Consider the following 27,981-nt stretch of genomic DNA (forward strand, 5'->3'; position numbering starts at 1 on the left):
TGCCTCATCTAGTGTGACAACTGCAGATGTCCATGTGCCTCTTCATACCTGATGTCTTCTTCTTCCACCACAGAATTTGATTTTTCCATAAAGTTCTCCTTGATTAACCACACTCTGCTTACACGTGTATACACAAGAGTCTCTTAATATGAACCTGTCTCTTTGCAGAGTGTACCTAAATTGCCCATATGTGAACATGGGATTACTATCTCTTGAGTACATCTGGGACCTTTGTGTGATTTCAACATAGAAATAATCACCAACTCATGGACTGTGGGTGCTCAGTTTGCATACAACAGAAGGTAGGGAAACACATATATGGTTAATAAATGGGAATGAGTTTAGAACCTGGAAGATAAAAGCAACTCTCAGTTTGCCTGTACTTGCAAGAGACCTATAACTGGGCAGCTGATTTGTTCAATGTTTTCCTTCTAGACTTTCTATTTAAGCAGTGGTGACAAACATAGGAAATGTGACAAAGCCAGTCTTCAAACAAGTCCTTGCTCAGCCATATAAGAACAAAGGGGCAGTCAATGATATCAAAGGGCAACTCATTTAAAACAGATAAGAGAAAATGCATTTTTTATCTACTACATAATTAACTTATGAGTTTGCTGTGCAGGAAATTGTTTAGGCAAGTAATTTGATATAATTTTTTTAAAAAAGGATTAGACTAAGAATACAATCTATTTCTGCCCTTGTGGGGGTTGGGAATGAGGAGAGCAAACCATCTTTGTTTATAGTGAACTACCATGTGTGTCCAGAAGTTCAGCATTTCAAAATTTGGTCAGTCTTTCAAAATTGAACAGCAATATTAAAAAGGAGGGGTTGAGATTCCCACGTTAGAAAACCTCAAAAGGTACAAAACCCAGACAGTGGGTTGAAGCCAGAGCCATCTATTCTGCTGCTGTTCTTTGCTGTGGAGATCCAGTGCACAGCAGAAATCTGAAAGCCATTCCCTAGTAACAAGAGACTTTGGAGGAGAGGGAGACAGTTGGGATTTCCTTCTTGTGTTTCTAATGGGAATAATGACAGGTCCACATTTCCAGATATGACAGGTGCAGGGGAACCCATGACAACCTGATGGAGACTGCCCACCCCCAAGTCAGCTCCTTCTCCTGTCCCTGTTCAGGACTGGAATCTACAAGTGACAACACAGATGCCGGAGGTCAGTGAGCAAAGAAGCTGATGGTGGCATGGTAAGCAGAGAAATAGAAAATCACCTCCTGCCCAAATCCAGACTTGAGCGTTTCCCTGGACAAAGTCAACCAAAAAGGACTGAAAATGAAATGAATGTGTGTTTGTTTGTGTGTTTGCACATTTACAGTCACATTTATCTGCCTGATTCCACCAAATAGTTAAAGCAACTGAGTAATACGGTTCCTGCCCTCAAGGCATATGCAATCTCATCCAGAGAAAGACCTATAAATGCAGCCCTGCCATGCAAAAAGAATAGGGGGAGGGCTACAAAAGCATCATCTGATTTTGGAGAAATTCAAACTAAGGTAGTAATTAATCTTCACTTTCTTCATCTTTCAAATGGGGAAAATAATGCCATCTTAAATAATCATAAGAAATTGATAAGATAATGGGTATAAAGAACCTAGCAGGGTATCTGACATAGTAATTAAGTGCTTCACAAATAATGGCTCTTCAATACCTAGAATTCCAAGATCTAACTATCTGTAGAGTAGTAATTGCTGGAAAAATTTTAAGTAAAGGCATGCTTTGAGGAGACTACCATAGCTTTGCTTAAGGGACCCTATATTTTGTAGATTCCTGGCCTTCATTGTAGGATGGAATGGTAGGACCCTCTAATGTTTCCCAAATCAATTTCTGCACTTGGTCCCACATGAGGGGTTACATGTTTCTGCCATATGACTGATTCTGGCCAATGGTGAATAGAAGTTACTGTGTCATACATTTATTGGTGTGATATTCTCCTGTTCTTCTCTTCCCCCTACACTAGGAATGGACAAAATTCTAAGTTATGAAATTTGGGTCTCTGAGTAAAGATGCGTCAGAGCTCAGTCTTTTATAGTCTAATGTACAGATAGCATAAACTATCAGCAACTTTTATTTCCACTCACTCAAATCTTGTGGCTGTCTGTTGTTGCAGCATAAGCTAGGTCATCCTGACTAATACATACAGGTAAGAATAAGGAAGATGGAAAGCAAGCTAGTTAGGAGTCGATTGCAATCCTGAAGTACAAAGGGTCTGAAGTAAACCTGGAAATTGAAAAGCAAGGGAGAGATACAAAAGAACAGTTTCCAAGGAAGAAGAACCTACAAGTAGAAGATAAAAGAAAAAGAAGTAAAAGCAATTCCAAGGGCTCAAACTTGAAAAACTGGAAGGAAAATGGTCTCTCCCCGCCCCCCCCCCAAAAGGCAAATCACAGTAAGGGTGAAGGTCAGGAAGATGGGGGTATGAGAAGTAAATTTAAAGAACTTCTACTTCCTGTCAGCAAGAGAAGACTTCCTATTTCCCCTCCCTACTCAGGGCAGGAATTGAGGATTGAAACTGAGATGAGCCACAAGGGGGTTCTCTGGGGCTACCTTCATAACACATGTGGGGATCATAGATCCAGCTACAGGGCTTGAATGTGGGGACCTGTCCCCAGGACCCCTCCCTTATGGAATAGTGCCTCCTCCCACCCACAACTGCTCCAGTTGAAGAAATAACACACATCTGCTCTACACAACCCAGAGGAAGGTTGCTCAACAATTTAGTTAATTTAATATTGTCTAGACAACTAAATTATGTAACTTGAAAGGGGAAAAGAAAACAAATGTACGTCATTTGTGTGTTGTTTTTTTTCTTATAGACCAAGAGTGTTTTACCAGAGAAAATTAGCATTTCAGCTCTCCTGAGCTCCATTGTGGAATTTAAAAATACCACCTATCTTCAAGAATCTGTAAGAACCCTCTATTTTCTCAACTTGTGAACAAAATCCTCAGGAACTCAAAACTCCACTCTCAGACCTTAAATGTGAACTATTCAATCCGACTATTTGATATTATAAAGTGTTATTAAATCATTTGGTTTTTCTAGGTAAAGTATAATTGTGAAGTGAAGGCTTTCTAGCTTACCAGAAGATGAGAATAATAATATGTATAATAGATAATATCAAAGTAGACACCCTTTCTTTTCCATAGATATGGTTTTTTTTCCATTTTCAAGTTTTGAAACTATCTTTCTTTTATAACCCCAAAGTTACAGCTATTTTACTAATTATATTGAAAGTGCTGGAAGATGTCAAGAAAATTGGGTAATACAATAAAACAGCCTTACCACATATTTAAGCCCTTTTATCTTTAACAGTTTTGTGAAATCTGCAGACCATCTAACCTGCTCAGTGAATTTTCATTTATATTAAACTACATTAATAAAGATCTATAATAAGAAATTATACTGAAAAAGCAATTCATAATGTACCTTTCAGCTTTATAATTAGTTCTATAATCTGTAATCAGATGACTTAAATCTAATATAGTTAAATTACAAAATAGGCAATTTCTGTTTCTGAGAAGAACCATTATATCCTCGGAATTTTCCAAAGCATTAATGAGTTTGGAACAATTATTGTATTTCTTATTCACTTTATTCCCAGAAATTAGCACAATACCTAGCATATGGTACTTGCTAAATAAACAAATGTTGAATGAATAAATGAATATGTAAACATGAATAAGTGATTAGCAAAATCACAGTAACTTATCATAGCCCCCATTCAGTGCCTGAATGGTACCCACTTCCATGTCTCAACTCAGAGCACAGACTCATTTCCTTCTGATTGGTTTGGTGTCCATTTTGACTGAATGGTACCTTTGCCTTATCAGTCATTAAGAATAAGCATGCCTGCCTCCAGATAATATCACAAATACTACTGATCTAAATAAGAGTCAAGAGATGTAGGGTCTGGTCTTCCTGCCAACCCTGTTAACATTTCTGAATTTGTTTGCATGTATACTTTTTTTGTTGAACTGATTTTTTAAATCTGTTTTGAACTGATTGCAAACTAGGTTCCATGCAGACACATAATAGGTATTATAAGACTTAACTCATAAAACTTCAAAAGGTAAATGATTTATCCCCCATTTTACATATGGAAAAAGAAAATCAAGACTCAGAAAGATCAAGGAACATGACCAAGATGGCAAGTCTAAGAGGTAAGGTTGTAAAATAGGCTTATCTAACTCCAAATCTGTTACCTAGGACTATTAATACTAGTAGCAATAGTGACAACAAAGACAAAGAGTTTTGTAAAGTCTGAAGCATTATAAAACTGCAATCTATCATTATCATCATCATCATCATCATCATCATCGTCATCTGTCAGTCTCTTGTATTTCTATCATTGTCCTCATAGGCATATCTTGTCTGAATCTGACGGATATCATTTAACTAGTCATTGAGTTCCTGACTTGACCAGAGCTCTGTAATGGGCTCTGACCAGGTTTGCCTTATTCAAACCCCTTCTTGGTCCCTTTAGATTGGACAAGACTGTCTGAGCAGGTTCACACGTTGTCATCATTTCATAAGTACAGAGTCACCATTTAGAAGTGATGTCTGCTCACACTTTTATAATCTGTGTGAAATGCAAGATGTTGCTTGTGGTAAAGTACTCCCAATTCAGACACTCAAGGCAATGCTATTGTTTTCTTCTGGCAATATATCCTTAAGTCGTAAGTATGCTGATGTTTCAGGGTAACATGTTGAGGATTGTGTAGGTTTGGTAAATGCCCACTCTGGACTTCCAATGCCCTGGAAGGACCTCACTTTCACCTGAAAATATTCCATGGCTGTCAAGAAATGGGTAACTTGGAAAGTTGAGCCTACATTATATCCCCCAGGCTGATACCTCCTGAAATGATTTGATGAGAACCTACCATTTGTGCTGATTAGAGAAAACCGTAAAATGTGAAAGATGTGTCAGAGTATCCATCTGGACCATGTCTTCAACCCTCCCTCTGTAGAGCAACTTCAGGTCTGCAGAAGCAGAAAGGAGATATGGCTAGGAAGGGCACTACCTGTCCTGTCTTGGTTCAAAGCCCACCCCTGTGACTCGTAACCTCTTTATGCCTCAGTCTCTTCAAGATGGCCATGGAAAATACCTGATTCAAAAGTATGATAAAAGGAATAAAAGTGTTATTATATTGAAGTGCTTGAAATACACTTGTCATGTAATAAAGCTATGTAAATGTTTAAATCTTTTAAAAAAATCCTGAGTTATACTGATCACTGTAATTTTTTCATGTGTATTCCATTAGAGAAGATGCAGGCGTTAGGGAGGGTTGGAGACTTGCTTTCTGAAGAGGGCTTCCTCAACTGGAACTCTACCAAGACAAAATTAGTTGACAATTTCATTAATACTTGGCAGAAGCTTGTGTACATAGTCTGGAGAGATTACCTGAGCAAAACATGAGTGTGAACAGGAGGCAGGAAATTTATTTTCAACAAACCAAACCAAACCTAAACAGTTTCGGAAATCACTGTGGGCAAAAGAAAGTCTCCTTTAGTTGCTTTCTGAATGAACCAATAACCTTCATTTCCTGATACTGGCACTGATGATGGCCAATGTGCCCAGGAGGCTTGGGATGGCTGGGGTACACACTCTGGATGGCCCATGCATTGGCTCTCACCCTCAGTTCCACCTGCAGATACATGGGGTAAAAACTCAGAGTCACCCCTATTATTCCTAATTGTTGTTGGAAACAGATGACCTTCTCTTTTGTAAATAGATTCAATAAAAGTACAACAATAAAAAAGTAAGGTGACTGCTTTACAATAACTCCATAAAAGTGATTACTAAAAACAATTGCTGCAACTGTAAAAGAAGCACAAGGTACTTAGATCATGAACTATGGCTGCAATTTATGCCTCAACTCCTACTTGTGGGAAGAAGAAGAAGAAGAAGAAGAAGAAGAAGAAGAAGAAGAAGAAGAAGAAGAAGAAGAAGAAGAAGAAGAGGAGGAGGAGGAGGAGGAGGAGGAGGAGGAGGAGGAGGAGGAGGAGGAGGAGGAGGAGGAGGAGGAGGAGGAGGAGGGGGAGGAGGAGGAATAATTTGCCCTACACCTAAATATTACCAAATACATCTCCCATTGCCATTTTTAACTGAAAATAAAATGTAATAGAATCTGTGAAAATCATCAGTGGAACTTACTTTCTCAATTAACTAACAAATGAAAATAGGATTGGATAAGAGAGCTTTTATTTTAATTATATGAAAGTAATTACTCTTGATAAAAATAAATTCCTGTTTTTCTTTATAACTAAGCTATTGTTGTTACCTTAAGATATGAGCATAATAGGGGTTCTAGGACATGGATCAAGCCTATAAGACTTTCTATATATATTGTGGATATAGTCAGTCATTTCGTATTGGTCATTGCAGTACTTAGTGGGTGATGTTATGTTCTCAGGATTATTTACAATTACAGCAACAAGCTAACTCTCCTAGACTTGGTTTACTGTTCATCACACATTTAATCATTACAACCACTCAAATCTTCACTGGTGTTTAGGAATTGGATCAGGCTGTTTGCCAGGAAACACGAGGGTTTCAACGGGAAAGAGGATATTAATGATGTCATTGACCAATGAGACTACTGAGGGAGCAAACAAAAGGAAACAGCAGCTATCTGACAACTCAGCACTAATAGAGTTCCAGCACTTTAAATCAGAAGTCATTAAACTACAGCTCATGGGCCAACTTTGGCCCTTGCCTTGTTTTTGTAAATAAAGTTTTATTAAAACATGACATGCATGTTTATTTACATATCACCTATGGCTGCTTTTGCTCTACAATGGCAGAGATGAGTAGCTATGACTGAGACCCAACAAATAAAAATAAATTAAATAAAATATTTATTGCAGTCCTTTACAAAACATATTTGCTAATCTTGTCTCTAAAGGAGCAATGCTATGCAAGGTGATACTCTAAGAGGTATGGCTATAACTGTGTTTTTAAAAAATGTTCTGGAATCTTGCCATAGTGGATTAATTCCTCAAGGTTATCCCCAACAAGGAGAGGCAGACCAAGTAATTAACTAATCCACTGTCATATTCAAATATCCCCTTCACAGGTGCTCCACTTCAGAGTGTGCTGTGGATATAATTCCAGAGGGGAATTTTGATAGTTTAGGAATGTGCTTTCCATCTATACCTGACCCCCTGCCTGGTGCCTCTCACTAACATGTAGTTTGGAGCTGTAAAAGTGTTTCTGATGTGACTGGAGATCAGGGGCAACCCCTTCACCAGTCATTTGTTTCTCCATGCATGACACTGTCTTGAAAACCTGGGCTAAAGTTTCTAAACATAAAAGCAAATACTAAGTTCTAGAGGTAGGTAAAACCAATCAATGAAAATAGAATTTGCACATAAGCTCTCTACTATGGAGTCATAGAGGTGATAGATCTAGCAGATAGAGTGTCAGACAAGAGGTCAGACAACTTGGGTCCTAGTGCAAAGTCCACCTAACTATCAGCATGACCTTAGGCAAATGATGCATCTTCCCTAGACCATACAGTGTTGCCCCTAAAGTGCCCTCCAGTGCTAACATTATGATGCCAGCCTCAGGAAGCTCTGTTGTGCTACCAGTGTCTGGCACACAGCAGATGTTATATGAATGTTAGCAATTGATATTGTTTTTGTGAAGGCATAAACATGCTTTAAAATGTAAATATTCATTCTTCCCTATTGCAACCATCAGTGACCTACAAACAAGTTATAAACTATTGGACATAACTATGAACAATGAAGACTACAATTTCTACTGATCTTTGCAGCACAAATGAATGCAATGCTTTTTTTTTTTCAGTTGTTGCTGAGTCTCAAACCCAAGCAGTTCAACTGGAGAACTGGTGGTTCAATCAAAAGGCTATATTTTCTAATGCGATATAGATATTTTTCCCCTGAAAATCCCAATGCAGGTTAGGACTGAGAAATGGGATCCAGGATTTGGAGTTCCCCAACATCTTTTGCCTTCTTCCTACAATATACATAGCCTCCCCTTACCTGAGGGGATTATATTCTAGGACTCCCAGTGGACGCCTAAAAATGTAAAATGTAGATAACACTAAACTACATATATATATATATATATATATATATATATATATATATATATATACCTGACCCCCTGCCTGGGAGAGAGAGAGAGAGCAAGCCATATATATATATATATATATATATATATATATATATATATATAGAGAGAGAGAGAGAGAGAGAGAGAGAGAGCCACAGCCGAAGGGGCCTCAGCAAACTTCCAGCTGATTGGCTCACCATGGCCCCAGCAAACTTCCAGCTGCCAGCTGATTGGCTCCTCTGCGGTGATGCTCATTGGGCTGTTTCCCCACCCTTTCAGACCATGGAGCTGCTCATTGGGGGACTCCTTTGGCTTCGCTCACATGACCCAGCCAATCGGCCTCAAGAGTGGGAAGAGTGGGGGTTGAGTGGGGGTTGCCGAAGCCGGTGGTGGCAGTTGGGCTCTGAGGGAATTCCTGAAGAGCTCGTGTGGTGCGGCATGTGTGTTCTAAAAATAAAGTTCGTTTCTGCTTGACAAGTGGCTGGTGAATTGTGCCCAGCCAGACTGCGGCATATATATACTGATTTTTCATAAACTTACATACCTATGATAAAGTTAAATTTATAAGTTAGGTACAGTAAAAGATTAATAATAATAACTAATAAGTTAGAATAATTTTAATTATATGCTTTAATAAAACTGCCAGCATCACTACTCTTGCTCCTTGCGGCCATTGTAAGAGTTGCTCTAACATAAGCACTATGACATGAGATAGGTGAACGAACAACCTGAGATAGCCACTAAGTGGCTAATGGGTGGGTAGCACATATAGCATGGAAACACTGAATAATGGGATGATTTATGTCCTACGTAGGATATAGTGGTACAGTACCAGATTTCATCACACAGGAATAACATATAATCTAAAACTTATGAATTGTTTGTTTCTAGAATTTTCCATTTAATAATTTCAGACTGAGGTTGACCATGGGTAACTAAAGCCATAGAAAATGAAACCACAGATAAGAGAGACCTATGGGATAACATTTGTCTACCAATATGGTAAATGGCATTCCAATTTGCATGTCCAAATAAAAATTAGTCAATCACAGGCATACAGAACTGCCAGTGCCTGCCATAACCTTTCAGGCTTCACCACATGAGAGATGGACAGCCCACTTCTAGCTGCCAGCATCTCCAACTTTTTGCCTGAGAGTTTTCTCTGAAGATAAGAAACCTGCTCTGTCTATAATAAGTCCAGCAGGCTGGAAGTACTGGGGAATTAGGATCCACCCTCCCAGCATCCCTCCCCCAATGACCAACAGGTTTGGTTTAAGCACTCCAGCTCCCTTGCCCCTCAGGTAGGATAACTGAGTCATGTTCTAGATTTTCTCCTGTGAGTTTGAACTTAACCACTCACATATAACTGGCTTGATTACAAAACCTCACTGACTCCCTGTCTCACTCCTCCATTCCTCTTGCTCATTTTGTTTGCACCTTCCAAATAAACTACTTTCATTCAAATCCTTGTCTCTGAGTTCTGTTTCTAGGGAATTCACTCTAAGACAATGGAGATGACCTAATAAATTCTTTTTAGCTTGACTAATAAACATGTTCAACTCTACTAATCTTATGAAATATAAGGTACAAAATTTTATAGCCAAGAGATCAGAACAGGGTCTTTAAAATAGCAGGAACATAAAAATCAGCTAAACCTAACCACAATGGAAGAAAGTCCCAGGCTACAGTGGTCTTTCTCTTTAGTTCAAATCCACTGGAGTTATGAGGGGTTAGTTTGGGGTCATAATGACTTTCTCAAAAGATGAAGAATTGTCTTCCCTTCATTCCACATGTGTCCAGAGATGTCTGGATCCTTAGAATTTTTCTTCTGATTAAATTATTTCTATCTAAGTGAAGAGAACAATAATTAACTTTATTCTGTTTAACATTTACAGTGTATCAAGCATAGTGACTTCACTTTTAGTTATCAATCTGCAAGTCTTACGTAGTAAGCCCATTTCAATGGGGGAAGGTGGAAGTCACATGAAAGGTTAGTTTTCTAACTTTTCACCCTTCTGGTAAATGATGGAATCCAGATTCAAATTTCTCTCAGTCATGCTTAGTCTCCTTCCTGCACAACTTTTCAAAAGACCCAGCTACTATCATCAGGCACAAAAGACATTGAGGCTAAGAAAATAATATGATGTATTGCTGTGATTATGCTTTTACTAGGTTGCCAGACTTATCAAGCAGAAACACAGAATGTCCAGTTAAATTTGAACTTTGGATGAACAATGACTTTTTTTCCACAAGCAATATTTTGGATATATCCACACTAAAATGTATTTGTATGATTCAGTAAGTTTCATTGCAAACGTATTTTTCGTTTATCTGAATTTAAACTCAAGTGGGCATCCTGCATTTTATCTGGTAACATCTGATCTGATGCTTATTTTATGTTTTTATTTAATTTATGTGTTAATCAAAACAATATAGTATATGTAACAGGAACAATTTTTAATTCTTTTTATTTTTTACCATAGTGAGGATATTTAGCATAATATCTACCTTTTTATAGATTTTTAAGTGTAAAATACATTTTAGTTGACTATAGACACAAATTTGTACAAGAGATCTCTAGAACTTACTTATAGAATTTATATTAAGAGCTCTGGATACTTCTGTAATTATTTCTGAGCACCACACTGTCATGAGCAAGTCAGTCTCAGTATTCTCCTATCCATGGGCCAGCAGATCTGTGCTCAGAGGATAAGTTCATCCTCAAATATCAAGGTTTCTATTACACTTCCAGTTACCCTATGAATTTACAGCAGCCTTCCCTAAGCTTAATCAGACCTGATCCTCAGAGAGCTCTGAATGCAAGCTACACACAAATCAAAACCTTTTAGGTACACCTAGGAGGAAAATAGTAGAAATGGGACATATATTACAAAGTAGTAGTAACAAAGGTATCAATTAGGGTCTTAGGAGGAAGAAAATTGTCTTAATTTTAAACAGATTTTAATTGAAAGGCTACTTACAGAAGTAGGAACAGCTGTAATAAAGAGCTAAGGATACTGATGTGACCAGAGACCACAACAGAAAGATGCTGTAACTACACCTGGGGCTAAAAGTGAGAGTGGAGAAGATGGAGTTATGGACCAACCAGAATCAGGAGCCACAGAGGGTTGGGAGCCTGTGGTTGGAGAGAAACAAGCAGCTACCAGCAAAGCAGGGAGAAATCAGGGAAGAGATACACTGGCTTCTCTCCCCTGCTCTCCTCCTGGTGCTCCCCATTGACTGAACCCAAGGAGAAGGGGGATGTGGTGACACTGGAGCACACAGCAGAGCAGAGGCTGAGTGAGTGCACAGTGAGGAGCAGGACAAAGGAGGAGGTCCACCAGGATGTGGGGCGGAGGAGCACAGCACGCTGGGACCTCACTCTCCATGGGTGAACATGTGGAGTCCTTCATTTCCTTAACACTTGGTGCATCTTTTCCATCACTTTATCGTGAAAATATTGAAACATACAGAAAAGTGGGAGAATTTTAGAGTGTTCATGTATATATTCACCACCTGAGTTCAACCATTAATATTTTACTAGACTCAATTTATCATAGATCTAACAATGACCCTTCTCTCCATAAGTTGATGAACTTATTTTTGATGCATTTTAAAGTAAATTTCAGACGTCAGTATACATTTTCCTAATGCTCAGCATCAGATCATTTTTATAGTTCATTTTGATTGCTATTATAACCCAACTTATTTTAACTCTATATTTGTGCACTTGTGCATCATTATGGACTTCTCTGTAGATCAAGAAGTCAATTGATGAATGGATCCATTGATTGTTTTCTTTCAGTTGGACTGCCCTGGGGCATTCATTTCAGTAGGCTTGTTGGGTCTTAAAAAAAAAAAAAAGAAAAAATGAAAAAACCCTTTGCAAACAATCTTGCTTTTGGTTGCTTTCCTTCTCAGGGATTACAGAATTGATCTTCATAAGCAAGCCAGGGTCAGCACAATCAGACTGAAGAAGAATGTTGAAGAACTGGGGCACTATTTTCCTCATGACCTTGCAGTCAGACCTCATCACAGGAAACAGTTCTCCTGCAACCTGACCTTCTCAATCATACCATTCCCACACAAGCCTCATTTGCCTTTGGTTCTAAAGACAGATGGGGGAAAAGGGAGTATTGAGCATTGGACTGTTTTAACTCCCTCCTCAGCCACTGTCTTTTGATGTCTGAGTAAGTGGCACTGCCTTTGCTTCTTAACCTGCAAAGACATGATACAAAGCTGGTCTGAGGCATGTCATATCAAGCCCCACCTGTTCCCTGGGTATGGCTGGCGATGTATTTCACAGTGTGAACTCCATCCCTGTCTCCTTAAAACCCTGCCATTCCAACAGTCCTTGGCAGCATGCAGGTGGGACTTAACTTATACACTGCTGCTGACTGACCTCGGGCATTCTGTTCTCTGAATCACATTGCATCGCGGGTTTTCAAATGTCTGCATAGGTTGAGCAAAAATGTTGGCACGTGGAAGTGACACCTTTTCTGTATTGCCCTCAAGGAAGGAAATGAATTTGGGAGCTGGGAGCAGAACCAAATTAATCACACGAGATGAAAATGTATTTGCCCAGAATGAGGCTGCTGTTTTCCATTCCACAGCTGTGGGTGAAGGGCTGATCACAGGCAAGACAGGCACTCCATCAGGCACTGCAGGAGAGGCTGAGGTGGAGAGGAGCCGTGGTGCAATTCTTGACAAAGTTAAGAATAGAAGACATGAGTCGGGCACACCAATAACGTGACATAAGGCAGAATGGGGGAAGCGAGGGGTGGCCTCTGCCTAGGAGGAGGATGAAGGCTCACAGACCAGAGAGCAACTGAGTCGAGCTTTGAAGGGTCATTGAATTTCCTTGGGAAGGGATGAGGGAAGCATATTCCAAAGGGGCAAATCAACATGTGGATAACATTCAGCACTGGAAAAGTGGAGAGGAGGCCTGTGGAATCACAGATAATCCAGCTTGGCAGGAAAACAGCCTGTGTATTCAGTGGAGAAGACAGGAAAGATAGTTGGGGCCATCTTGTGACAGGACTCACATGCTGGACTTTAAACTTTGGAAGGCTATAGGGAGTCAGACCAGGATATTATACACAAGAGTGACCGCATCAGAACTGCACTTGGGAAAGATTATTCTGGCAGAGAATACGGTCAAAGCAAAATGGGGAGAAAGCAGACATCACAGAAATAGCCACTTTTACATTTGTTCTCTTAATGTAATAGTAAAGAAGGTAGCTAACTTTTAAAAAAATATTCCAACTACAAATAACCTCATTTGTGGTAGGGAATTGTACAGTTTTTTACTACTACAGTGGCTTGATAATTTTTTTCCTTGATTTTGTACAAAGCCCAAAACAAACATTGGCTATTTTTATTAAACTTGAATCTGACTCCAGGGCTTTCAATAATGTCACGAACTTTGCTGTCATTATTTGGGGATATAAACTTCAACAATCTGTACTATAAAATTAAGGAAATGAAATTTGTTTGTTCATGTTTTGTCAGATACCTAATTTCAATTATACATTTGTGCCAATGTCTTCAAAATCTGAAGTTATATCAAATATGAAAAAATTACCACTATATAATTATAAACTGTAATCAGTCTAATTAATGTGCACTAACTTTAGAGTGCCCATTGTATACCAAATGTTAAGGAATATTTGTAGGTGTATTTAAATAAATCACACAAAGCCCTTGTTGTCGATATTATGAACCTTAAGTGTCAGAAAAGTAATCTCAAAAATATAGAGATGAATTACTACATCTGGCATCAGACAACAATAAATGTTGACGCTAGAATTCAAACCTAGGGTTGCCTGTTGGAGTCTCGTTACTATTCCTCCAAGATGAAGGGATACATGTTCCCCATGTCGAATGTGACTAAGCCTGTCAATTACTTTCAAATAGCTATTAAATGAATGCTTCTTCTTCTTGAAACCTAGTGGTTTATTTATTTAACTACACCAATTAGAAACTCCCAGAATATCAAACAAATGTTTGAGAAACTAACAGAAAGCCTTGAGATGGGAATGGTAAGCCTTGAAATATTGAAGGTCTAGCAAGTGTCATTTGCTACCCATGAAGATGACTGGGTAGTGAAGGAATGAAAGGCTTCAAAGCCAGGCTCTGTCATCTGGGGGGTCCCTGAGACCCCAGAAATGTTCTTCTCTAGGAGATACCTGGGAGGATTCAGGGGATATCCCCCAGCTGCAACAGCTGCTGCTGGTTTGGAAACAGCCCCGTAGTCGTCAGGTCTTTTGCAAAACCAGCACTTTCTCTGTGCATCAAATAGCCTGAAGCATGACTGAAAGCAGCCCTGGGTCATTCCACAGAGTGTCCCGTGACATACAAGAGCCTCTCCAGTTGAAGGCTGGATGAGGAGGATGTTTCATTGGCAATGTCCTTCCGGACTGCAGAGGAACCCGGGCACTCTGAGATGAGTTTATCGATTAGCTCACCCATTAGCTGTAGCAACATCTCTGGGTGGACAGGAAGTAACAAGAGCGAGGGGGTGGTCAACCCAGGTTCACATGCTGCCTAAGCCTATTTCCTTATGGTAGCTTTATGCCCTAACTTCCTGGTGGAGCAAGAATTACAAAAATCAAATGAGATCAACCAAATGTACCAAATGATTTTTGTTGGGAAACATCCACAACATCTTTATTTCTCATCAGATCAGGCTGTGGTGTCTAAAAAATGACTTTTATATTTTAAGAAGCATCTCTCACTGATTGAATTTTTCTACCACGTATAGAATTTTCTATAGTGTATAGTCCTTTTGTTACCGAACACAAATTGAAGGAGCTTCTAAAAAATTGGATTACTTGATATGCCTTAGAAATTCACTCTATTTAATCTGCTAGGTAGTTGTGTTACTTTTTTAAAGAGTTCTACTTTTTTGTAAAACGTAGAAAACATGTAGCAACATCTAGCATATGTTAACTTAGCCACATATACCTTTTTGGGACCCTATTGAAAAATCAACCTAAGTCAATTTAACTGCTTAGTTTTTAGGTTCTTTCATTAAATTAGCTGGCCTCCAACAAATAGATATATGGTAACTGATATGCCTTGTGTGTGCTTTGAATGTATCCAGTAAGGGTTCATATATTGAAATTTAATACCCATTGTGAGGTATTAAGAAAGTGGAAACTTGAAATTTAATACCCATTGTGAGGTATTAAGAAAGTGGAAACTTAAATCTGACTATGGTGTTTAGAAATGAGGTCCAGGGAGGTGAGTAGGATTAGATAAGGTCATCAGGGTGCAGCCCCCATGATTGAAGACTTACAAAAAGAGGAAGTGAGCCAGGCACAGTGTTCATACCTATAATCTCAGTAACTTGGGAGGTTGAGGCTGGAGGAATTGCAAGTTTGGGACCAGCCTCAGCAACTTCGCAAAGCCATAAGCAGTTTAGTGAGACCCTGTCTCAAAAACAAAAAGGGCCATGCAACATGGCTTGGTGGCAAAGGACCGACCTCTGGTTCAATCCCCGGTTCAAAAAAAAAAAAAAAAAAAGGCCACACACACATGCACATGCTCCTTCTCTCTGACCATGACATGCTCTGCACCCCTTGGACTCTGCTAGCACAGTCATCACCAGGTGCAGCCCTATGATCGTTGGACCTAAACTGAGAGCAAAAACAATCTCTTTATCATACTCAGGCATTTTGCTGTAGTAACAGAAAGCAGACTAATACAGATAATAATTTGCTTTTCAGCCAGGTTGTACACTACAACTAAAGCAAATTTCAGGCCAAATTCTGCCACCTATACCAACATCCACAGGCAAAAGACACAAAAACTATCATAGGAGCTTCTCTTGCAAATTTGGTAACATCTCTTCTTTGCCATTTTAGGAATTCCACGGTAGTACAGCAGAGACCACCCACCACCTCTGGTTCATTTCCTTCCTTTGTATACAGCACACAGTCTTCTCCAGAACCCTTACAGTTTGGTTGGGGCCCATGTGACTGGGGTCTGATGCAGTACATAAAATCTCTCATGAAAACCTTTCTCTTTATCTTGGAGATCCATTTTTTTTATAGTTGTAGATGGACAGAATGCCTTTATTTTATTTGTTTATTTTTATGTGGTGCTAAGGATCAAACCCAGTGCCTCACACATGCTAGGCAAGTGCTCTGCCACTGAGCTACAGCCCCAGCCCTGGGGATCCATTTTGAAGATGATGTCTTTATAATATGGAGGTATTAAAGACAGAATAACTCAGGTCTTTACATCACCCTTTAGAGGATGGCAGCCAAGAAGAGCCAGTCAACCAGAAATAACACGCTGGACTTGGAATAAATGAAAAATAAATTTTGTGTGAAGCCACCAAAATTTGGAGTTTCTCATCACAGCACATAGTGTTAATTATTTTGATTAATGCAAACACCTGCCTATATCTATTAAGGCAGATACAGTAACATTGTAACAGCAGCATCAGCAAACCATCTAGGGGGCCAGGCAAATGACTCTCCTTTTACATGGGCCTTATATCTAGCAAAATTTATGCTAATTAACAAATTAGCAAAAAATTTTTTGATAGTTTCTGAGTTTTTGTGAGTTTTTGATAACATCATTCAAAGTATTTTTGCAGCCACCTTTGAGAATGGATTATAAGGTTCTTCAAATAATAACTAAGCAGTTCTGCAGTGTGGGTTTCCACCTAGGGCACTAGTAAAGTTTCAAATATTTAACCAGTGGTATGGCACCGTCACCAACATAAGAAAATAGATGTGAACTCTCATGGTAGAGTGCTGTCTTTAACCTGGATTACTTCAAGCATTAACTAAGCTCCCCTAGGATAGAGATTAAAGTAATTCATACTGCTACTGTTTATATTGAACTATCTAAAAAATAAACCACAAAATATAACAGGCAACTAATTCACAGCTGCCACCCATTTTATTTATTTCTCTGCTCACTCTAAGAATCACAAGCAAAGGATCATGGGACTATTCTTAAGTGTAAGATTAGATCAATAAAATTAGCCATCTGTCCAAGGAAGGCTTTAAACGCAGGTTATATTTAAGTATTATGTTCCCAACTGCCCAGATGTTATACCAAAGTGCCTGCTGATACGACTCCTTTTGCACAATATAAACTGTTAAATGGCTAATATAAACCTATTGCACCAGGAAAAATAAATAGTATTAACACTGGATTAAATTTGATTTGGGATTTTTGGGTTCCCTGTCAGCAAACACAAGTGTTAAAATTTAAATTGCTCAGGATTTGCAGAGTCAGAAAAAGAATGAGACATCAAGTGTCTTTAGGGGAATAGAAAAGGAAGAGACTTGGAATTGAGATCAAAGCATCAGAAAATACATCCTTGGTTGGTCTGGTTGGTTATGGTAATAATAATTACTGTGATTATTATTAGATAACATAGGCTGGGTATCCTTTATCCAAAATGTCTAGGTGGTTCCAAATTTAAATTTTTTCAGACTTCAGAATATGTGCATATATGTACTGAAATATCCTGGAAATGGAACCTAAGTCTAAACATGAAATTCATATACACTTTATACTATAATCTAAAAGTAATTTTATGCACTATTGTTTTGTAATTTGCGTACAAAACCAGTTTCACACATAAGTTAAGCTATGGAATTTCCTACTTGTGGAATGATGTGAAAGCTCAAAAAGTTTTGGATTTGGGACAATTCTGGGTTTCAGATTTTCAACCTGTAATAGCTTATGTAACACTTGAGCTCTTTCAAAGCACTAGTTTGAAACTTTATTTCCTTTGATTCTTAAAATAAGCTAATGGAGTTATCTAGGGTAAGTGGGGACTCCCTATAACTGAGAAAATATAAGAATAATTAACAGGAAGTGGATTGAGCCTGGTCTATCTTTTTAGGTTACTGGTAGTGGCTCATGAGTTACTCTGACCTCCTGGTCACTGAGCAAGATCTGAGCTACTTCCTAGCTCTCTAGCTTCACGTAAACATTTGCTGACTCCCAATCACAGATCAGTTTGGATAACTTTCTTTTTGTTACAGCTGCCCCCCTCCACCTCCATCCTGTAAAACTTTGCACAAAACAGTTACCAGGAAAACATCGCCCATCAACCTGAAGGTTACCGTTTCACAAAGGAAAACCATTCAAGGGGAATTCACATACTTTGCAGCTTCATTTTCCAAACTAACACACCCAGGCAGATAGTCTTTCTGATTTGTAAACTAATTTATGCAAAAAAAATTACAACTCAATACAAATTAAATCACATGCAATCACACATTACATGTATAGAAAAGGATAAAAGTACATGTAATCATCAATGTTTGTGTTTGTTACTTAGGATACCTGCAAATATATTTATCCTGTAAGGTTTTTTTAAAAAATTTTTCTTACCCAGATTAAACAATCCGAGTTTCTTCAATAGTGCCTTCAAACTTCAGTCTTCTAATCCTTTTGCCTTGGTTCATGCACTTTCTTAGTCTTCTGAGCAAGCCTATATGGTAGGTTCTCTCATTAACCAATTTTTATGGATGAAGAAACTGAGGCTTACTGAGCTTATATAATTTGCCCAATGCCACCAAGTAACTCATGTAAAACGGTGTCAGAACTTGAATCCAAATTTGTTGAATATCAAAACGTGTGTTCCCACCAGAGCTTTCCTGCTCAGCCAGGAAAACCAGCCACCGGAGGCAGAAGGAACAAACTTTGTAAAGGCAAGAGATAAAGGAAGGACAGGGATTGATTTTATAAAATAGGCAAGGCTTTTTGTTAAGACTGCTGTGGGTTTCCCCCCTTGTGGAGCCATCTCTCAATGAACGTGTGGGAATGAGGGTGAAGAGAACCTGATTCTGACAAGATATCATTCATGTACCTTAAGAAAACCACACATCCCAAACCCAGCCTCCAAAAATCCCACTGAGAGTCTAAACACAGGGTTGTCTTATCAAATTACAGATACAGGAAGCCACATGCTGTTGTTGGCAGTCGCAGTGTGGTGAGAAGGAGCCAAACAGAGACTGCAGGTGCAGCAAAGAGCACCTGGGGAGGAGGTGTAAGGGAGGGGAGGCACAGGGGAAGCCCAAATTCTCAAAGTGTAGACTGAACCACTGGCAAGTCACCCAAAATCTCATTGTTAAAAAGGCAGATACCTAGGGTGTACTCTAAAAATTCTTACCTATCAGGAATGTGTCTGGCCAGGGGCCTGACACCTGTTGGAAGCCCTCTCTGGAAAGCACGCCTCTATCTTATTTGATTTGGTTTCTTTTCACCTGGGCCCCTTTTCTCCTTGTGAGATCAGGGCTTCTGCAAGGAAGCAAATATCTTCCAGCTCATTTCAAGAGGTTGAAACCACACTTTGGGTTCTCCTTCAAAAGGGAGGTCCACAATTAATGGCATCAAGGCTGAGTTTGGGGATGAGTTTACAAACTGCCACGTCTCTTTCCCTTTTCCCCTTTTCTATCCCTGAAATAGCAGGTGCACTTCCAACAGGTACAGCTTGGCGTGTGGTGAGCAAGACAAGAGGCAAGGCTCTTGATCAGCTTCAAAGGTTTTCTACTGCAATCAAGACACCTTGCCATGTAGTCAGTTGGGAAGAACCACAGTCCTGCTTGCCCGGTGAGTGAGGTGGGGAAATACAAGGTATCACAGGATAGCTACGTGAAAGCTGACGTCCATCTCAGCCTCAGACACTTGGAACCCTGGGTTTCATCCATCTAGCTCAGAATCGCTGGGCCATCTTTGGGCTACAGTAACCCATGAGCAGATGGATGATTACTCCCAGAAGAATTCTAAAGTTATTAAAGCTCTGTGTAAGAAACCAAAAGGAAAAAAACAAACAAAAAAACAAAAACAAAAAACACTTCAGTTACTTTCTGGCCAAATCATTTTTCCTTGAGAAACAAGTACTGCCTAGTGTGAAACTACATTTATCATTGATCTTGACTTCTCTGCCCCTTCATCTCACAGAGAATCATAGGAAAAACAGAGAAAAAAGACGGAGAGAGGTGCTTTATATAGGGATTAGACATGATGTAGAAACTAATCGGAGGAAGCGGGGCTAATGCAGTGAAGAGTCAGTGGATTTTCTTTGGAAAGGGGGCTTGGCTTGGATGAGACCTATATGTGAGACAGTAACGAGTCTCATAAATTCCAGGTTGACAGAGGTGGCACTGGGAAAACCAACTTCATACTAGCCGCAGCAGAAAACCCCCACAAGTGCATGTGCTCTCCTCCATCAACCATCAAGTTCTACTGCCCATGAGCTAACTCTCCTCTCTAACCTCTTGCTTTGTCTGTTCCAAGTTCCCCTAGATCCTTATATTAATACAGTTATGTGGGTAGAGAAACACTGAGGACGTGGAATGGAAAAGATTGAAGATTCAGAATAGAAATAGAAAATGAATAGGAATAGAAAATGATACAGCCACTCTGGAAAACAGTTTGATGTTTTCTTATCAAGTTTTACATACACCTGGTGCAATGATGTGTCTTCCTAAAAATGAGTGTGGACCCTCAGATTATCTGGGGGAAATTGTGAACTCTGAACTCTGAACCCTAACTTTCAAGTCTCCCACTGATCCTGGGACCTCAGGCAAACTGGACAGACAGGAGGAAAGTGGGATCCATGTGCATTCTGCAAGCCCTCTCCCTGTGCCCACGAATTAACCAATGCCTTGAGTTTTTTTAAATAAATAAAGCCACAGAGGTGGAAGCACTGGCCTTTAACCCTGCAACCCCTGACTCCCAGCACCGTGTCCTGAGCTCTTGGCACCAGCCTCAAACTTGCCAGGGCGGGACCAACCCTAAGAACTTCACTGTCAGAACACTGTGGAGAGACAGCAGATCTCTACCCTACCTACCGCATGGATATCTGAGCAGGCCTAATGACACCAACCTGTGTGCAGTCACAGAAGCCTTTTAAGCCAGAGACGCTGTGCTCAGTGACAAGCAGGGTTTAGCAAATAATGCTGATGCATTCACCCACAAGAAAATTAAGCATGACTTACCTCTCAAACCTTGTGTAAAAATTAACTCAAAATGAGTCATGAACCTAAATAGAAAAATCTAAAAAACTTCTAGAATAAAACACAGGGAAACATCTTGGTAACCCTGGCTTAAGCTTCCAAAAAAGAGTATGAGCCATTTAAAAAGTAGTAAATTGGACTTTATCAAAATTCAAATCTTTCTGAAAGGTAACATAAAGAAAATAAAAAGACAAGCCACATACTAGAATCTGATAGTTACAAAACATATATCTGATAAAGGACCCGAATACAGAATATACAAAGAACACTCAGAATTCAATAATAAGAAAACAAACATCTGACAGTTTTAAAAAGTCAGCAAAAGATTTGAACACAGACAAAGTGCAGTGGTCCACATCCGTAATCCAGCTACTTGGGAGGTTGAGGCATGAAGATTGCAAGTTTGAGGTAACACAGGGAGATCCCTTCTCAAAAAGGAAAATTACATTAAATTTTTTTTTTCTTGATCGGAACAGTCATTTTACCAAAGGACACTTGGATGGCAAATGCGTATATGAAGAAAATATTCAATATGATTAGTCGTTAAGGAAATACAAATTAAAACTGTGATCTCAATATGCATCTATTAGAAATAGCACAAGTAAAACTGAAAAAAAAAACCAACTACACTAAGCGCTATTGAAGATTCAGAATAGAAATAGAAAATGAATAGGAATAGAAAATGATACAGCCACTCTGGAAAACAGTTTGATGTTTTCTTATCAAGTTTTACATACACCTGGTGCTATGATGCTACTCCTGCTTATTTTTCCAAAAGTAATGAAAACATATTCACCCAAAGACTAGTATGTGACTTGCATGTGTGTAGCAGCTTTATTAATAATAGCATGGAGCAGTTCATGACTCATTTGCTAGAGAAAAGTTAAACTGAGTAATAGAAAAGGAACAAACTACCTACAGGCAATAACACTGATGCATCTTCAAAGCATTATGCCAAGCAAAACAAGGGAAATACCACACATGACATTCTGAAGAGGCAAAACCACAGGGACAGAAATCGATCTCTGGTTTCCAGGGTCTGGGAGGGAGTAGATTTTCTAGAAATGAACACAAGGGAATATTTTCAAGTGATGGAAATGTTCTATATATTTTTATTATGTTGGTGGTTACATTATTGTGTATGTTTGTAGGAATTCATCAAACTGTATACCTGAAAAGGATAAATTTTACCAGATGTAAATCATACCACTATAAATCTAACCCTCCCCCCCCCAAAAAAGATGATAATAAAGACAAAAGTTTCCTATCTGCTTGTGGGAATATAGATGGCTTATTGTGTGCTGGTTACAGCAGATGTCTGAATTTCTTCTTCCCTTCCTTCTGCCCCACAAATGCCACACTACCCTTGCACTTACTGGTGGGACTCAGGGTAAGGGAGAAGCACTACACTAGAGACCACCAGCAGAGTGGGGTTTAGGCATTAGTTCCCTGTTCAGCTTCTAATTGTACTCAAGCAAGACACAAAATGCCCCTCAGCCCACTTACAAAATGAGGGTTTATCCACTTACTTCCAGGTCTTGGATTTGAATTTGTGTCTGAGAAGGAATGAATGGCTTTCCAACAAATGGAGTTGCTACACTATGAAGACCTGGGGGAAAGACATCATGGTGATGGTATAGACTTAGAGCCTTCTGCCCTCCCAATTTTCCAAGGGCTCCCAGGTACTCTAGTGGACCCTCTAGGCCTTGTGAGCAGGACCAGCCCTAAGAACTGCACTGTCAGAACCTTGTGGAGAGACAGCACATCTATACCCTACCTACAGCATGGAGATCTGAGCAGGCCTAATGACACCAACCTGTGTGCAGTCACAGGAGTTCAACAAGAAAAGCAAGCTGCTGGTTATCACCCTGTAGGGCTACCCTTCTGATCCTCAGGTTGGTAGCCAGTGGCTTTTAAAACCGCACATCAGTACCACATTGCACGCCTTTGGAGGCCTGCAATGTTCCATGTGCAAATGTTTATTTAAGAGGAACTCAGTCACTCCCCACCCCCAACACACACACACACAAAGAGAGATAATGTCCTTGACCTAGGCTCCAGGGCACTGTACCTTGGGAGTGCCCATCTGCAGTCTGGAAGAAGATACTCTACAAAATAATCTACAAACCTCTCTGAACAGAGATGCTCTAAATTCAGTTTCTGACCCTGAATACCAAAGCCTAAATTCCTGTTCTACCACTGACTAGTCTTATGGCCTTGGGTGAGATATTTAACCTCTCTAAGCCACAACTTTCCTTCAGTAAAGCAGGGATGATAATACCCATCTCCCAGGGCTATGAGGTCGACTAAAGAAATCAGTGTATGTCACATTCTCAAAACAATGCAACAAGCACTTGATTAGTGTCAGTTATTATTGTTTCATTTGACTTACTTTCAAAACTGCCATTTCTTGTGAGTCATAGCACATGTAGGGATTTATTTACTTATGTTCAGTACCAGAAGATGTACTGTCTTGGGGTGGAGGGAAAGGGTGTTTGTACCAAAAGCTGCTATCTGCTTTTTTTTTCTCACCAAAGATGGGTGGGGATGGAGAATTTTCGGGTTAATGTGAATATAAGACTTCTCCAACAAAGCAACACTTATCAAAAGTAGATTTAGCAACCTGGAAAGATAGGGCAGGCTCTCCAAACAAAACAGGACTGCTCTGGAATGCTGGCACTGTGGCCACCTACCTCCAATGCACAACACATAGACCAATTTCTATGGAGGCATCAAGGTACAGAGATGCTCCCATAGGGGTACCAGCAGGGTTTACTGGTGTCTGGGGAAGATTATAAATTAGCTCATTGCTGTTCACATTACAACCAAGCAGGGCACATTCAGTTTTTAATCTGGACCAATTTTCCGGATCAAAAACTAGTCTTTCCAAGGGATGTAAATGAGCCCAGGAGGAAAATTTCCCCTGAAGTTTATGAAGAAGCTGTCATTTTAATCTCAGCAGCTTTCCAACCTGAAAGTCAATGTCTGGATGAAATTATAAAGTAATAAGAAAATTCTTCTGGGCTGAACTTAGTCTAAACACACCTTCTACCTTGAATTTGATGTATTTAATATGCCAATAATACTCAAAAGGCAAAGTTTCCACTATCAAAACCCATCTATGCTTCAAGTAAAACCAGAGGTCAATGTATCTGTGGCATAAATATCAGAAGGAGACCCTTAATGAACAAGGTAGAAAGAAAGGAAGAAAAATAGTGTGAGCCATATGTGCAATTTATACACCAGTCTTTTGTAAAATATTTTAGAATTCTAGTTGCGTGAACTGAAATCTATTCTTAAAAGAACACTGTAAACACCAGAGTTAGAAATACAACTTTGTATTGTTAAAAAATTGTGACTAGATGGTTTTATGTGTACAAATCTGCAGATTTGATGGTGATGTGGTTCTCTTGTGGAGGAAAGTTAGAAAGAAGGCCTTTTTTGAAATACATGAAGTGTGTATATGGGCATGCAGGAAGAAAAACAATTTAATATAATACTACATTGGACTGTTGCTGTTATCTCCAAAATGAATTGCACCGTGTGGAAATGGAGTAGCTCATAATTTAAGCCTGGTGCAGAATATGATAATGATCCTAAGGCAGGTAGCCAAGCACAAGCGACCACAGATACAACCCGAAGACAGGACTCTCCCAGAGCTGTGAGGCAAGTCACATCGTTTCAGATAGATCCTTGTGCAGTGAAAATATTTAAGCAGCCAAACGGGAACCTGCGAGGATTATTTTCTTTGCCCTCTGCTAAATTTTCCCTGGTTTGCCTCTTTCTTGCAGAAACATTTGTGAAGATAAACTGCACTTTCTTTGAGTTTTGCAGACTGCATTCAAATAAAGTTATATTGTTTTCCATTGTTCATAAGATATAATTAATCCCATAAGACAACCTCGTTTACCAAGTAAGCTAAGAAAAAACAGATTTTTTTTCAGAATTCTAAATATGGTCCTAGCAAAGAAGAATGAAAATCGTTATTCAGAAACAATGCTTAAAACTTTATTGTTTAGAATGTTCTACTGTGAATAATCTCACAACACAGGCAAAATTGAAGTAGATAAACATACATAAAGACTTTTTACCAATATAACTTGAGGAAATGCAAGCTATTGTGATTTCTCGTTCTCCCCAGTCCTTTGTGATAGCCTACAATGCCTACATCTTTGTTGAAACACCAGAGCAAAGACGGGAGTTCAAAACAGGATCAAATTAACCCACTGAGCGCTCCTTTCTGCACAAACAGCCCCAGGGCGATAGAGGATCCAAACTGCAAAGTGCGCATCCCTACACAGTGCGTGGGCAGGACGGGAGATGTGCAGGGGCACTCCAGGCAAACCTTCAGACACTTAACAGGAAATGGCTGGGCTCTAGGCAATATGAATTCAATAAGATGTTTAGAGACCCAGGAGGAGCTGTTTGACTCCTCTGCACAGTCGCAGTCCTCTAATTGATACAGCATGATCGCTACCCCAACTCTTAGGTCTCTGTGGTCAAATACAGAGCCCACCACCTCTCCTGGATCTGGAAAATAGATCATTTCTTTAAACAAACAAATATCCCTGGAACCGCCTGGGCTAGGGGGAGGGCGAGGCTCCTGTCTGCTTAGCCGCGGGCAGAGCTGAAGCCAGATAAACTGGCGCTAGACAGGGGACAGAACGGCTGTGCGTTGCGGGCTTTGCGTCCTCGCCAAGCGCCAGGACTGGGGTGCTCGGGGCATAGTGCCCCTGGGCGGACTGTGTGAATTACCTGGTTTTCGGAGAGCAGCTCTAAGCGACAGAGCGCCGGGTCGGATGCTGGAAGCCAGGAGCAGGAGCCTGAGCAAGACGCCTCGGATTGAATCCATTTCTCCGCCGGCGCCTGCAAAGTTTCACCAAGTCCCAGACGCTCAGGGAAAAGGGCGTCTCCTGGGGGACTTGGGCACGCGGACCCGCGATCCCTTGGCAGGGGTGAGGAGGCGGGAGACCAGGAACCACAGAGGAGTCCACGGGGGAGCCCAATTAACCGGAGAGCAGCCGGGAGGTCGGCGTGCGAGAGTGAAGCCGGCTGGAGCAGCAGGGCTTGGGGAAGCCGAGGGGGGACGACGGAGGCCGATGGGAGGGACAGACTGGCCGCCAGTGGGAGGGAAGGTCGACCCGCCCCGGGATGGAATTACAATCGAGTGGAAGTGAGACCGGGCAGGCCTTGAAACAATTCACTCCTCGCCCACCTCGGGTGCAGACAGCCCGCCCCTCACCCCCTCTCTAGCTGCCCCCAGCTCAGCCCTTCCCCTCTGGCCACTTAGATGGGGGCGGGGGGGAGAAAGGCCGACTTCAACCACTGGAGCCACAAGGGCAAGAGTTAGAGAGTGACAAGTCTAGGACCCTCTGCCGCGGTCCTGACCCCGAACTCGGGGCGCCTCCCCCTTCCCTGGCTGGACCCTCCTCCGGCCGCGCCCTCTAGGTCGCTTCCACCCAGTTTAGCGACTTTTCCCACCTCCAAGGTTGATCGTGCTGGTCCAGGGCACTTGAGGAAATGAGAGTGGCGGGGTGATTTGCAAGTGGAGAAGAGGGGGAGGAGGCGGGGCAGCAAGGTCTGGGCTCTAAGAAGATAAATGGGATTTAAGATGCGCAGATGGAGAGCTGGGGCCCGGCCTCTCAGACGGAAACGCCGGGTGGAGATTAGGGCCCCGCGCAGGGGAGCAGGGTGCCCTCACCGCAGGGTTGGCAACTTGAGACCCTCCAAGGGAGGAGATAAAACTCCAGGGTAATCCTGGACAGAGACGCATGCTCAGCCCCTGGAAGGGCGCACTCGCTGGCCCGGCTGAGGTTGGGTACCCGAGCGGGGTCGTGGTCACTGATCCCGGGATCCTGGTTCCAGGCTTGGCTCCCGGGAAGGAGAAAGACCCCTTCCCCTCCTCTAGATTTGCTGCCCCAGGACTCATTGAAGTGCGCCTTTTGCAGTTTCGCAGTACTGACCCGAGAGGGGAGACTGGGTACACAAGATCTATTGCATACTTGCATTTGACCTCCTATCAGTGAAGAGAAAAGAGATAGAATAAATAAACCAAGAGGAAAAAACTACAAGGGGAAAGCGGCCCTTGCCAGTTCCTGGGGAAAGATCAAAGGCTCCAGGAAGTGCCCCGCAGAGGGAGACTGCGGTTGTAGGCAGAGAAGATCAGGTGCGGTCCCGCCCCAACCGGCAGCACAGCCAAGGCTCCTCTGGTGTCCTCGCCCTTGTTAACCTGCCATTGGTACAGAGGATAGAGACGTTGTTAACTGAGGTTCTCCTCCCTACGGAGATTTCTACTCTTAGGAATGAAGTATCCCATGGCTAGAAGGCTTGCAATGAGCCTAATCTTGTTAGCAACACTAGGTTTTGTTCCCTTCTCTGCTAGACTTTTCAGTGTGCCACGGACCACAAATAAATTCAAAGTCCACTCCAACTTGAGTATTTGGAAGTCTTAGCTGTGACACCAAAGTTTGTCTCTTTGCATAGAATTGATGCAGGAGAGTCCAGACTAAACTGTGCTCTTCAGTTCCAAGAAGAAACTAGGCAGGGAAACTGGACGATGCAGTGACCCCAGGGCAGACAGTGTAGAAGGTCATAGAATCCATCCTAAATTCACTGGATTCATTAGAATTATCAGAGACCCCCTAGAGGTTATCTGAACCCTGCCTCTACTCTAACCAGGAATCAGCTTTCAGCATCCTTGGCAGGTCATGTCACCTCTGTTTGAATTCACCTGTGCCTAAGAATTCTTACCTACCACCAGTCAAAAGTTATTGGACAGCTCTCTTCATGAGAAAGCAATTTCTTGATATCAGACCTCATGTGGCACTTGCATATTGCAATGCAGATTCCTCCCACACTGGTTGTGTTCTTTCCCACTTAAAATGATTCTCCTT

At 40.9% G+C, this 27,981-nt stretch overlaps 1 protein-coding gene across 1 annotated transcript in view; it reads right to left on the reverse strand.

Annotated features, from left to right (window-relative positions):
• Egflam (EGF like, fibronectin type III and laminin G domains) overlaps window positions 1-26,599 on the reverse strand; it is a 175,124-nt gene extending 148,525 nt beyond the window's left edge. The window contains exons 1-2 of the mRNA XM_077795502.1: window positions 26,570-26,599; window positions 25,844-25,954 (exon numbers count right to left, since the gene is read on the reverse strand). Coding sequence (XP_077651628.1) covers window positions 25,844-25,940 — 97 coding nt within the window. The 5' untranslated portion in view covers window positions 25,941-25,954; window positions 26,570-26,599. The remainder of the gene's footprint in view (window positions 1-25,843; window positions 25,955-26,569) is intronic.
• Window positions 26,600-27,981: the final 1,382 nt, after the last annotated feature.

This window comes from Urocitellus parryii, chromosome 1, assembly GCF_045843805.1.
Source record: "Urocitellus parryii isolate mUroPar1 chromosome 1, mUroPar1.hap1, whole genome shotgun sequence".
NCBI lineage: Eukaryota > Metazoa > Chordata > Mammalia > Rodentia > Sciuridae > Urocitellus > Urocitellus parryii.